The sequence below is a fragment of the Monomorium pharaonis genome, unplaced genomic scaffold, assembly GCF_013373865.1.
Source record: "Monomorium pharaonis isolate MP-MQ-018 unplaced genomic scaffold, ASM1337386v2 scaffold_441, whole genome shotgun sequence".
In the NCBI taxonomy this organism is placed as follows: Eukaryota; Metazoa; Arthropoda; class Insecta; order Hymenoptera; family Formicidae; genus Monomorium; species Monomorium pharaonis.
This window is the reverse complement of record NW_023415738.1, coordinates 3715-17325: the sequence shown is the minus strand read 5'-3', so window position 1 is coordinate 17325 and position 13611 is coordinate 3715. Positions and strand designations below refer to the sequence as shown.

The following is a 13611-nucleotide window of genomic DNA, read 5'->3' as shown; positions in this document are numbered from 1 at the left end:
CGCTCTCGAGCGAGCCGCGAGAGCTCTGTTAATGACAGTCCCGTGGAATTACTGCGGAACTTCACGTCCGCCAGGACGGTGCGCGAGGTGAGGGTTGAAAAATGCGCGAGTGGGAAGAAAAGGTGAATCCACCGCGCGAAATTCCGCCGACGGGCGAAGATTATCTTTCTCCTCCGAGGGATGGCTCGCTTTCTCCTCTTGGTTTGTTCCCAACCGCCGAGTCTCTCGCCAGCTGCATTCTCGACGTTCGAGCCTGCCGGTTCAGAGAGACGCGCGGCTCCTTGAAAATACTTTATTTTATTGTTACCGCCAGATCCAGCGGATTCCGGACTCGTTACTGTCGAAGCGTCGGTTGAGTAACGCGAGATTTGAGTTTACGTAAACTACAATCGAGGAAGAAGGAGAGAAGAAGAAGAGAAAGAAGGAGAAGAGGAAGAGAGAGAACGAGAGGTGACGGGTGATCTCTGGAAAGAAGAGTCCGGGTTTTTTAGGGATCTACGAGCGGGATGCGATAAGAGATTTTGAGAATCCAAGATGGGGCTTTCGATGTCCGTTCAGATTTCGCGCTCCGCTCTACGATCCGGTCGATTTTCTTTTCTATTTTTTTTTTTTTTCATCCTCTTACTGTTTGTCCGATGTGATAGCCCACCGTCGTATCGAGCTCTATCCTACACAAACTCCGAAATGACCCCGTTATCATTAAGAACGGTCTTATCGGTCGTAGGGAGTGACCATTATCTCTGAACTGTTTCTGCGCCCATTGAGCCCGACGAAGACGTTTTCCCTTTTAGATATGACCTCGTTGGTCGGATGTAGAAAGTCCTCGTGGTTCCATAGGAAATAAAAATCCGCAAATGTTCTTTGATATCACAACATTACGCGATACCGAATGAAACGTAATTGCAGCTAGGTCGCCAGAAAATCAAATTGTATTTCTTGCGAACTCATAAATCAATTTTTACTATTGTTATGTAATCAATAATGTGATTAATGTCGAGTTTGATAGCGTCATAAATAATGCACTTAAATCTCAATGAATTTCAATTCTGAAAAGTACATTTAGTATTATAAGTTCACATAATATTTGTTAAGTATTGGTAATATAGTAAGTTTTGATGAGTCGTTTATTTACCATAACAATGCGATTCAAAAATTATTATTTCAGTTTGTGATAAAAGTATTCCAATCGGAATTCTACACTTTGAAAATGAAGAGCTAATGATACTTTTATTTCTCTGCAAATATATCAGTTGTAACACACTACCATGGCAAAATTGTATTTAAAGATATTATAAAATTTTAACGATTTAAATCATCTAAACTGAAAAGTTTTTTTAGTTATTTCGTTGCAGCAAATAACGCGACATGCAGATATCAATATCGACACCTGTAAAAAGTTTGAATTTGATCGCACTTCTGTGATCGGTCTTAAAATATTATGTCCCGATATCCGAATAATTGCACTTTAATGTCTGACACGATGTTTGACGAGCAACGGGAATGTTTTCGCTGATCGCGTATGTGATGCAGCGGAATTGCTAGAACCTCATAAATCCGCTGCAAATGGCTTACAGGTTTACCTATAAAAACATAATGGCGAGACGGTCTCCTTTTCATCGTTCTTTTTCATCGAGCATTCGGCCTATCGATCCGCGGAATTTTTTTATTGCCGCTGTCCCTCGCAGCACGATCCCTTCGTCAGCTAGAAGAAAGTAAACATCGTAAAAAAAAAAAAAAATTCGCACTCGCCGAGTGTTTGCTCAGGTCCCACGAGAGGAGTACCAATATTCTACGTAGAAATTGGTGACATAACTTCGAGATCATCTCAACTTGTTTATCAATATTGAATACGTTATACGTCCGTCACGCGAGCAAATATGGCGTGCGAACTCTCGCATTTAATTAAGTTACATGTCGGGAAAGTAGAACAAAACGGAGTCATAATAATATTCCTACATTTAAAACAGCCGTGTAAATGAGACAGGCGGGCGAGTTTTCTCAAATTGTGCAACTTCACTGGTGAAACTCCAGACGAGGAGAGCGGCGAGCGTAGGGTCCCATAAATCCGCGGACGAATGGCCTGTGGGCTCATCGCGAAAAGCGTAATAGAGAATCCCGCAATTCGGATGCTTATGGGGCACTCCGACGGAAAACGTTAGTGCGGCTATTGCGATCGACCGCGGGCGCGCACAGACGGGCACCGCCGTGAGCTTCTAAATTATTACGCAGTTTTGGATTTAACGGAGCCAATGGCGAAAGGACGCACTTCGGCTCGCCTCCGCGAAGTCATAAAACTACGGGTGTTCGCTTAACCGGAAAGCTCCCGGTTATTTTTCCCGGGAATTCCTTCGCGCAGCGCGCTCCTAAGCGCCGGGACAGCCGATTTACCGTTACGGAAACAAAGAAAATCAAAATATCTTCCGCGAAACCATCCACCTTCCCGGAATAATCGAGAAACTGCGAAAGGTCGAGCTCCGTTTCCGCGAACGCGAGTCGTACGTAGCCTCGTAAATGCATTTGCTTCCTGTTTTGCGGTGGGTTACGACGCGCTACGGCGGAATCAATATTAATATATTGTGCATTACAGAACGTAACAAACGACAGAATTTTGATACCGTTCGCAAATTATTTAAGCGTGCATGGCTTTGCAAAATTGCATGCCTTTGTTTTAGTCAGAGTGTAAGCTTATTATTACGATAATTATCAAATATTCATTTACATTTGCCTTGAATGAAACTGGGCTAGAATTGGAAAATTTTCATCATACAAACGCGATTTATTTTCGATATCTGATTTCGATATCTGGACTCAAATTATTTTCATCATCTTTATTTCAATAATGAAAGGAAACACTTTAACTGGGACATACATTTTCCTTCGTAAAGTTCCATAGGGTTTTAATATATTTTTTCCGCTGCTTTTTTTTTTTCATTCGCTTGGTTAATATTTTACTTGTTTGAATGTCTATAGTTAGAATCGATCGATATTTGCATGGCTTCGAACGCATTAATATTATTCTATTTGCAACGACGATTAATGTTGTTTTCCACGAAGATTTTCTGACAGATTAAGTCGACGGGATAGATCGATCGTCTATATATAGAGCCGTGCCTCGGAGGTCAGGATTAGTAAAGTTCAGTTGATGCCGGAGCAAGCCCCAGGGAAGGAGAACGGTCTCTAAGCGAGTGATAAAATTCCTTTCCAAGTTATATTAACGCCGTTAGTCGTACCCACGGTGGCCCCGGACGAACTTTAATCGTGAATAATGAAGGAGCCCGGCGGCGATTATTTTTCTCGCAGAAGGGACCGGCGGCATTAGACACAGCCCTCGAACTTCGGCGCGGAGCCATTTTTGCAGTTCTCGAAGAATCTTTGTCAGGCGGGAAAATAGACTTGACTTCTTGCTCGTTGTTTGATTCTAGACGTACTTATCGTAAATTATAGTATTAAAGATAACTAAGGGCGCTCCGCGCGCGCACTTCCGCCTTTTAATTTTATGACTGCGGTTTTTTAAAAACCGATTCACTCAGCGCAAAACACTACTCCCTGATTCACTTAGTCTCCGTACACTACTTTTAATTGAAGACTCCGCGTGAAACAAACTTTATGCGCTTTACTTTTAAATTTTTGCTCTTTAAAAAGCGGAGATGGAATCAATTTAATTGTCTGCTACAAAGAGACTGTTTATTAAGACGTGTTGGTTGCTCTGACATTTAAGAATATATTTCTCCATGGGCCATATTATACCGCTACCGGCGTCGGCATGTAACAAACGTTCTTAAAGTAGCTTTATAGAAGGCGAATAGCTTCATTTGTAATAGCGTCAGACAGAACTGTCGCTCCTGATGGTAACCGTTAGGGCGAATAATAAATTGGCAGACAATGCCCGAAGGAAGATACCAAAGTGCAAGCACAAAGAATGCTTGCGTCAGCTATCATTTTTCGCTTGCAGGCGAAAAGAAGAATAATATAACTGTTTAACGCCGATATAATTTACTCTCGCAAAATAATGCACCGTTTTCAATAATTAATATCGTTGTTAATGATTACAGAAACTTACTGAAAAGTAATTTTAAAAGCGATACGATTCTATCGCTATCGCGCGATGCAATAATGAAAAGAAAATAAACTATGAAATTTATAATAAATACAACAGATATCGAGAAATAAAAATAGTATTCTAAGAGAGTTAATCAATTAAAACATAACAGTGTTGCGAAATTGAATGTTTTTTATTTTTACGTCAATTATCTACTCTTTGCACGCATTAACTGTCTCGTTACTTTTTCTTGCTATAACAATGCGAAGAATGTGTTAAGTAAATGGAAGCAATTGAAGCAAAAATGGACTTCCTAAATAATTTCTGCATGAACCAATAAACGAATTCTTGGAAAATCAAATAGACCACTGTTTCATAACATTGTTAGCGCTTAAAACTTACGTACGTAATGCGCTTTAAAATTGCAAGTTATTATCGCGTAGCTATTATTTCGTGATTATTCGCCGTGCGAAGCGTTCATTCAAAGAGAAGTCGACAGGAAGGAGGACCCGAAGGAGACTTAGCCAGAACGTGGTGCTATAATCTCATTTGTGTGGTATAGTTGGTGCATAATTCCTCGCAGTGAGTAGCATAACTTTGTACTCTCTCCAAGGAACTGTACCAAACTGGCACAGCCTACGGGAGAGCATCAACTTCGCAAACTCGCGAGTAGTTGCGTTGACGGGGATGTACTTTCCCATATGGGATGCTCAACTCTTAAAGATAATTTCTGCAGCATTTGCGGCTTCACGACCGCCGCAGGCGCTTATCACTGTACAAGCAGATTAAATGTATCGCAAGAAAATATTTCGCTTTTTGATTTTACATTATGCGATTTGTAATTTTGTTGTCTAATCAAAATATTTTTGCATGTTTGAGTTTGGTTAACGTAATTTTTGTAATTATGATTGGATAAAAGTGGTTTTAATGGTTCGATAACTTATAAGTCGATTATATTACACATTTTCTGGCGATCTGTTTTTTTTTTTTTTTTTTTTGCGCAGAACTCTGTACAATTTCTTATCCAATATATTCGCTGAGTATTCTTGTACGGAAGTGTGAAGAGTCAATCACTATTAAAGCGATATATATCATCTGATCGTAATCGGTTTCCTTCTCTTCCCCTCTTTTATGGCTATTAAATTTAAGCCGCAGTACCGCCCATTGCCACCATTTCAGCATGAGTGGCTCGGCGGGATACTTAAGTTGCTTCAGTCTTCTAACAAGCCCTCTTGTCTTCTCTTTCAGACATGCTACGAGATGGAGAGGTACCTGAAGGACGAGCCGAAGCTACAATCGTACAAAAAACTTCCCACGGAACTGGACACAGCGCCCTGGAACCTCTTCAGGGCACCATCGATCTCGTGGACGACGTCCACTGGAACGAGTACACAATTCGACGCCCCAATCAAAATGGAGGTGTGTGATCAGCTCGATTCCTACAAATTATTAACCTGCTTATTATCGAATTAGCTTAGAAAAATCTGGCAAACTCTAATATTTATAAATCTCTATTTTTGTTTATATTTCATTCCGATATACATAATGTTGATAATTTTATTATCTCTTTCCTCATTTTTTTGAAAGGAGAAATTAATACAATTTTAAGAAATTAAAACGCTGTTTTCCTTTATGAATCTAGGTAACGACGTCGTCAGACGAAAGGGATCCTCTCTGTCTGGACGATATTAAATTCAGCCCTGGCGATCATAATGAAAATGGCCGCGATAGGGATCTTCTCGATCGTCACCTTGACTCCTTATCGATGTCCTCGGCGAGTTCGGCGTGTTCAGCACTGTCCTGGGACAGCTCACCCTCCCTCTCTTGTACGGCGCTCATTCTTAAAAAAGAACCGAGCGAAGACCTTGAGGAGGATGAGGAGCACGAGGTATGTTGCTATTTCAATTAATAACGTTTCACGAATTAACCACAATTAGAAATCTGGTGCTCGATCTGGAAAATTAATCATGAATAAATTTGCTATAAAAGAGAAATACATTTTTTTATTCATTCATTTTATAACACCAAATTATTGGAATATTCTCGGGAAATTGCGAAGTTTTTGTTCTGAAAATTACTATCGGTTTTTATATCCTGAAAATATTTTCTAAAATCCAATTAATGTTTTTTTTTTTAACTTTAATTTCACACGTGACGAGACCGATAATCGCGAACATTATATAACAAAGCGCTCTTATTTATTGTATATACATTCTATACTTCTAAAGACATTTTTTTAATCTGACCAAAGTCATTCTCTCGCGAATACAATTTCTGAATCAATATACGATGTTGCATTGAGGCAATGAGACTGAACGTAACGAGTTCGCAAGATCGCGCGTGATTCGACTCTCGTCGGTTTATTTGTCTGCCGTAACTCGTCCGATACGCGATCCCCGGCGGCGACTCACCGACCGTGCAATCAATCCCGTTACGTTATTAATCGTAATCTCGTTGCATAATGCCCGCGTTGCATTCTGCCGTTACAGGAGATCGAGGAGGAGGAGGACAGCGGATGCGAAAGCGAAGGTCAGATCCTGACGCCGCCGTCGAGTCCCGGGTCGGGTCAAGGTCATTCCAACTCCAGTCACTCGTCGAGTGGGAGTTCGATGCTCGACGTGCACAACCTCAACCTTCACGGCACGGGCGGGAGGAGTGCTATCGTCAGGGTTACCGCTGGGAACGCGCAGGGTGTTGCAAGGTAAGTGTCGTAAAATTCACGTACTTACTTCTCCGAATGATCGTACGCGCTTCTCTTCCCGCGTTACGTGTTGGAAAGGTCGACAAAAGAAACGTCTGCTTCCGGACCAGCGTCCCTCTTGAGCTCTCTCTCTCTCTCTCTCGAGGTTGCCGCTGTTCCTGGTTAATGAAACTTAATTGCACCTTTAGAATTGAAAGAGACATGCGGCTAATGCGCGGATACTTGCCCAACGAAAGACGGGATGTGCCGTACAGTTACGTCTCGCTCGGAAATTATCTTGATTGACTGTAACTGGCGTTCCCCTGATATAAAGTGGCCGTACTTTCCGAGTCGACTTATCCGTTCAATTCGTTCTCGACACATTTTTCTGCAGAATTTACACAAAAACAAGAGAGAGAGAGAAAGAGAGAGACACGACTCGTAAAAAAAAGTCGACGTTGCCGGGAAGTAGCCTCGAAAAAGTTCTCGTCGGGGTAAGAAACAATTCGCTTCTGCGATCCATCATTAACCGTCGGCGGAATTGCGCTCTTCTCGATTCGCTCGTGTTTCTTTCGAGGCACGGGAGGGACGTGCGCCGATTACTCAACCGTTCTACCGATCACGCTACCCGCTACTCGCGCGCGTTAAACCCGCGGCCGGCGAGCCGTGACGGGTTCCGCACGGGCGGATGTCGCGCCCGGATTAGCGCGCGCGAGACGGGCTAATTGCAACGGCAGCGAAAATGCATCCCAATGAAAGGAAGTAAGTCCGCCTTTTCTTTTTTTTTTTTCTTTCACAGACTGATCTCCGTCACGGCGAACGGCTTCCCCGCGGTGGCCGGCACGCAACACGCGCACACGGGCGCAACCGCGGCCACGACCACCGTGACTAACAGGCACCACGCGAGGAGCAACGAGCACAGTCCGCCCGACACGAAACGCAGGATACACAAATGCCAATTCCCCGGATGCAAGAAGGTTTACACCAAGAGCTCGCATCTCAAGGCCCATCAAAGGACGCACACGGGTGAGTGAATCGATGCAGCTCTGTGTCTATACCTATAGTGGCTGATCCGAGGCTGCAGATGTGTATATCGGGGCTGTCGATAAATCAGTCGGTTCAAATCGCCACTGGCGCGAGATAATCCGATAGACCGCCGCGACACGCCGCGTGTGAATCCAAATAGTCCATAAGAGCGACGCGATGAAGCTAAACTCGTGATTACGACGAGTTACGCGCGCAATGAATACGTGCGCGTTCATACGCGCGGATATACGCATCGGGCGTGAGTTATAACAGATTTTTCAAACCGCTGCCGGGCTCTACCGCTACGGGAAAACAACGGGAGTATAATTAATTACGGGAACCGAATTAAGGGTGCTTCGTTATTCGTGTCGACGCGCTCGCGAGATGGCATCTCGCTGACGAAACAAAGCGGACAAATGTAGCGCTCATTCGCGCGCACTCTGACGCATTTATCTCCGATCGAGTCAGAACATTCGCGCACGATTCTCTAATTGATTATTGTCATTGGAAGCATTTTTCTAGATGCTCTTTTCATAGAAGGGATATATTCTTCTCTAAAAAATCAATATGTGTGTAAATTAAACCGGTTTAACGCGTTTTGATTAAATCTATTAATTTTGTTGGGTTGTTGCTCTGTTAGTTTTTATATTTCTCTTTGACTTTTCATAAGGCTTAATATATCTAAAGTATTATTAAAAGTTCTTTTATTCTTTAATGTTTAAACAAAGACACGTTACCTATCGCAATTACGAAAAATAAATTAATCAAACTTTTATATAATTTAATATATATATATAATAATTATTATTATATATATATTAATATTTAATATTGTTATTATATATGATACCTTATCAAAGAAGGGTAATCATTCTTCGTTAGTTAGAATTCTTGCAACAGAACGAGTCAAGTTCTCTTCTATCTTAAAGAGTGGCAATATCCGCCTTGCTACTTCCATGATCCACGTTGACGGTGCACGTCACTGTCCAAACGCGATATTGCCATAGGTCTTCGTGGTCCTCTTCCCTCCGATTCTCTTCGTGGTCGCTTGCGGTGAACGGTGGCAGACAGAGAGATTGTAATTAACGAACTCTCCTGTTCCCTTTCGTCTTTCTCCCTTCTTCCAACGTGCATGTACAACTCGTCTTCCACCTCCTCCTCCTCATCCTTCCCTTTCTCTTCCTTTTCGGCCCTTTGCTCTTTATCCATGGTTTTTGTTGCGTCATATTCAGGTCCTACGGTCCTACCAGTCGCACGTACGGTACCTTGTGGTACGTGGTACCTTGTCCTTCTATGTATAGCTTAGACGCGGTCCCTACCCTGTGAAAATGACGAGAAAGAGAGAGTGAGTGAGCGAGAGAGAGAGAGAGAGAGAGAGAAAGTGGGATGGAATGCAAGGGTGGTAATAAGGGCCGGGTTGGCCGGGACGCCTCCATCCTGCAACATGGCAGGTACGTCGGGATTGCTTCTCACGGATCGTTAAGCAGAACTGCTAACTACGGGATTATGCATACTGCGGGACCCGTCCCGCAATTATGACTCTGTTATGAATTCGTCCTGACACAAGGATCCCCCTGTCGGCAGAACGGCTGCGCCAGACGACGGACGGCCGCGACATGTACGACGGCACGCCGTAGGACGTTTATCTCGAGACATTTACGGCCAAAAAGGTGTAAAAGCGCACTGTGCCCTCGGGTATTGGTTCGCCTATCTCCTCTCTTCCCTTCCTCAATCTGTACCTGTACAGTGTTACATACGAGTATCGAACACATCCGCTACGGAACTGAACGTTCCTCTGTCGCACAATAGTTTTCTTAAGATTCTCTCTGCTTTATTATCCATTTCTCCCATATAAAATATGCAGTCTTTGTAAGAAATGGAATAAGACATGGCTATATCGTATCTATAATAGAAGAAATAAACTATAGTCATTTTAAAGCATTTTCTACCATTATTAAATAAGCTTTTGTTGTCAGTTCTTTAAAGACATAATTCTTATGTATACCAATAATAATACTTTTCATTAAAAAACATTTCATCAAAGATTCTTTTTATATTACAGTTGTATACATAATTATTTAATTAATTTTATTTAAGAAGTATTGCATGAGAGAATACATAAGAGAAGAAATAACAAATTTGAAGATGTACATATTTCACGAATTTTCTCGGAGTCTGCGATAGATAGAAACAATTGCGCGGGTACTTCCGTACTTATTGATTACATCCATCTGCTGCATGAGGAGATTTCCGTCGCGATTCCGTCGTCGAAAAAGTTCGGCGACACGCTCTCTGAGAGTTCGCCGCCAGAAGAAAAACGACCGCATCGAGAAACTTCGGAGAAACGGGAAGCTTTTCGCGAGGATGGAAATGGCGGTAGACTTTGATCTCACTCGACGGAATCTAATTACCTTGCGGACAGGACTTCGCGGTAGCGAGACACGAAACGAAGCGAATCGTCGATCGCGAGACGACAACGTGAAGGTTCGTTACGAATTCCATCGGCGAAGTTTCCCTTCGGAAGGCCTCTCGATATGTAGATATTCCGAGAAGGATCGGTAGAGATATCTAGTCTCTTCGCTTAGTCTGGTCTTATATTATATGACGACGACGACGACATGCCCATCTATATCCATCGGATCACATTATTCCCAAGCCTAGTGCCGATTCTGTGATGCGACGCGATTAAACGACTCAACAATCAACGTGTCTGCTTGCTAATTCCTTCCTAATGAAGCAGTCAGACTATTAAATACCAAGCACGTCCGTCGATTTATTAAGTCTTTTGATTTTTGCATGCGAAGCTCGTTTAAAACGAACGATCTTAGCTGAGAAAGAGAGAGAGAGAGAGAGAGAGAGAGAGAGAGAGAGAGAGAGAGAGAGAGAGAGAGATCTTGAATCTCGCTGGTTCAGCATGTCGTGATGATTTTACATTTTTATCTGCGTTACGTACTAATGCAAAATGTGGTTTCTCGCCGGCCGGTCTAAATCACACTGTTCAAACCCACAAGTTAATTAAAACGTTTAACGGATTTGGGCCTTCTGCAAAGAGGCTAATTTGAGCGGAGAGCAACGTTTCCGCGAAAGCTTCCGGAACGGCCGCGATTTTTCACCGTCACTCACAGCGCAGATTTACGTGGAATTTGTGTAATGTGCGAAGAAGAAGAAAGCCTCACGTAATTACGTTAATTATAAATCGTAAAGGGTAAAAACCGGGAGAAAACTCGGTTATGGGAATGATAATACCGGAAGAAAAATCCGCAGATAAACTCTTTGTGTTCCTCGTAGTATCTTCACCGAGAATAAAACCGGACTAATTCTTCTTTTTTATCATGCTTATCCTTCTCGCGTATTAGGTTCTTGTTCGAGCGGGTCCTTTCTCGCTGTGGGAGCCTCGCAGGGCTCTCGTATCCGATTTTCCCACGGGTGTCAAGGAACTATCGATCGCCGTCCCGCAGCTTCACGTCGGCTTCGTGTATAGCGGGCGAGAGAAAAGAGGGACGGAAGGATAGGAAGAGAGAGATTTCCAATTACAGGGACTTTCCGTTCTGGAATTCCATTCCGAACGTCATTGTTCTCGCGTCGCGCGCCGCGGACAGGACTTTGATCCTTCGACGATGCGAGAGTCCGATCGTGCGCGCTTCGCCTGGGACACTTAACAGTCCTTCACTTCGTTCCGGAAAGTGGATAGTCAACATATATGAGAAAGAGCGATTTTATTCCTTCTTTGAGCTCGACAATCGCACGATTTCGCGCAGGAAATGAAACGTTAGCGTTCCTCGGTTTACAAAAATAGAAAAGTATTTGTTCTCGAGGAAAAACCCCTATTAGAACGCAATGCAAAGACACTTGATCAATTTATAAATGCAAATGTACTTATGCAATCAACAAAGTTTGATAAGACCTATTTTCGACGTCATGCAGTGGCTGCACCTTTTTAGCACCGTTTTATCGAAGATATATTTTCCTCCATATAATATTTTCGAATCTGCGTAGAACGGGAAGGAAGAGACGAAAATGGAGATATAAATGACTCGAGGATGATAATACGTATTTCACGTGTACATGTATATTCATACACGATTGAGAATTTTGCTTTAACGGATCGAGGAATACAGGGGGTGGCAGTTACGATCGAGAGGGGGAGGGGGGGGGAGAAGGAACCAGTCGAGATTACGTACGAAGATCGAAGTAGGTCAGCCAAAGTATAATAATTTAACATGAGAGCGCTTTAGAGACGCGCAGCTTTCCGCGATCTTAAATCAAACGAAGAATGGAACGAGAGCGGCGCGGCGCACACACAGCCCCGGGAACTTATTTATCAACGTAACTCGCGACGATGAATCCGCGCTGTCGAAAACAGTCTGCTTATATACATTACTTCTGCATTTCTCTCCTTGGACGTGTCGGTGTATCCGCGAACAATGGGACCCGAAGGTATCCCAGCCGTCGGGAGGGCGGTATAATCGAATTAACCATAAATCCAGCGCATTTCCGCGCAAACGGATATCCGTGATTTATGCCTGGCGAATGGTCCGAAGCGCGAAAGAAAACGGGCCGGCGCAATCGCCCGGTTAAAACATTACAATGAGGCAAGAAATAAATTTGCAAAACGGGCGGAACGACTTTCTTAAGTTTCCCAACGCTTGCATGGGAAATGTATCGCTCTCCTCTACGGGTATCAATTGTATCGCTTACTGTCGCCTTTCTCATTTTGCTAATATTTGGATTATTTCAAATACATCTACATCGATCACGGATACGTCACGCTTTTTTTTTTTTTGGCGAAAGCAATGAAAAGCGTGGTGTTTATTAAAGAGAAGATTGATATGTGACACGAGCGCAACGGGTTGTGTGTAGAATTTGCATAAATTCTTAGTCAAAATAGAAGTGAAAATGATCCATATTGCGAGCTATTAATACATCGACGTGCACATTCCTCCTCTGACACGTTCGTATGCGATAGATGTTGTGCGCACCGGACGATATCCTCCGATACCGCGCGTCGTGATTTACGCGTCGGCGGTATTTCGCATATAAACGAGCCTGTTATTTTTCGCCGCAGACATTGGGTGCCGGTGCACGCAGGAACAACTGCGTCGCGACGACGGGTGATCCGAAATTTGTCGGTACATTGATTCGAGGAGACGACCGGTGGTGAAGGGAGGGAGGGGAGGCACGCTGGTAAGCGGCACGTCGTCGAGCCCTGTACTCCATTACTAAAAGTTTCTGGTCGCGGTGCATCGCGGTAATGCGATTCGTAAATAATGGCTCGAGAAACTGAACTCGGCGACACACCGTCCGCCTTCTTCTTCGTCGTCGTCGTCGTCGTCGTCGTCGCCGCCGTCGTATTCCCGCGAGCCAAGTGCATCTGCGCAATTGAACACGTCTCCTCTTACGTTTAAACCGCAAGCTCAAAGTCTCAGCTGCATCTCGCCGAGCTCCCCGCTCCTGCGAGAGACCGCAGGCGCCTGTGGTTGAGAGCGATCTTCCCCTTTCCCCTGTATATCTCGTCGATGTTAAATCTTAGATGTTGCCAGCCGTGTGCCGTGCTGCTCCAATGCGGTACACAACAGCCATCGATTTTCGCAGCTGGAAAGTCGCAACCGGATCGCGATCACATTTCCCGAAAGAGCTTACCTTCAGTCGAATTTAGGTCAATGTAATTAATTCAGGGTTAATTACGCGGGGAAGTCGCTTATTTTATATTGGAGCGCGTTTTACCGTGAGCGAACGTTATGAACCGATGTACTGGCAGGTAATCGATTATTGCGTGTAATTCGAGTATCAGAGAATAGAAATAAAAACGCTTCGCAATTCTTTGGAAAGCTCCGTTACGCGAACCGAATAGCAGAATTTTGTAGAA

The 13611-nt window shown here is 43.6% G+C and overlaps 1 protein-coding gene across 1 annotated transcript; it reads left to right on the top strand.

Moving 5' to 3' along the window:
• The first annotated feature begins 5078 nt into the window (after positions 1 to 5078).
• On the top strand, positions 5079 to 8501 carry LOC105828636 (Krueppel-like factor luna). The gene is made up of 4 exons (XM_012667092.3): positions 5079 to 5458; positions 5682 to 5927; positions 6529 to 6740; positions 7519 to 8501. The coding sequence occupies exons 1-4, from the start codon at positions 5171 to 5173 to the stop codon at positions 7751 to 7753; spliced, it is 981 nt and encodes a 326-aa protein (XP_012522546.2). The 5' UTR covers positions 5079 to 5170; the 3' UTR covers positions 7754 to 8501.
• The last annotated feature ends 5110 nt before the right edge of the window (positions 8502 to 13611 follow it).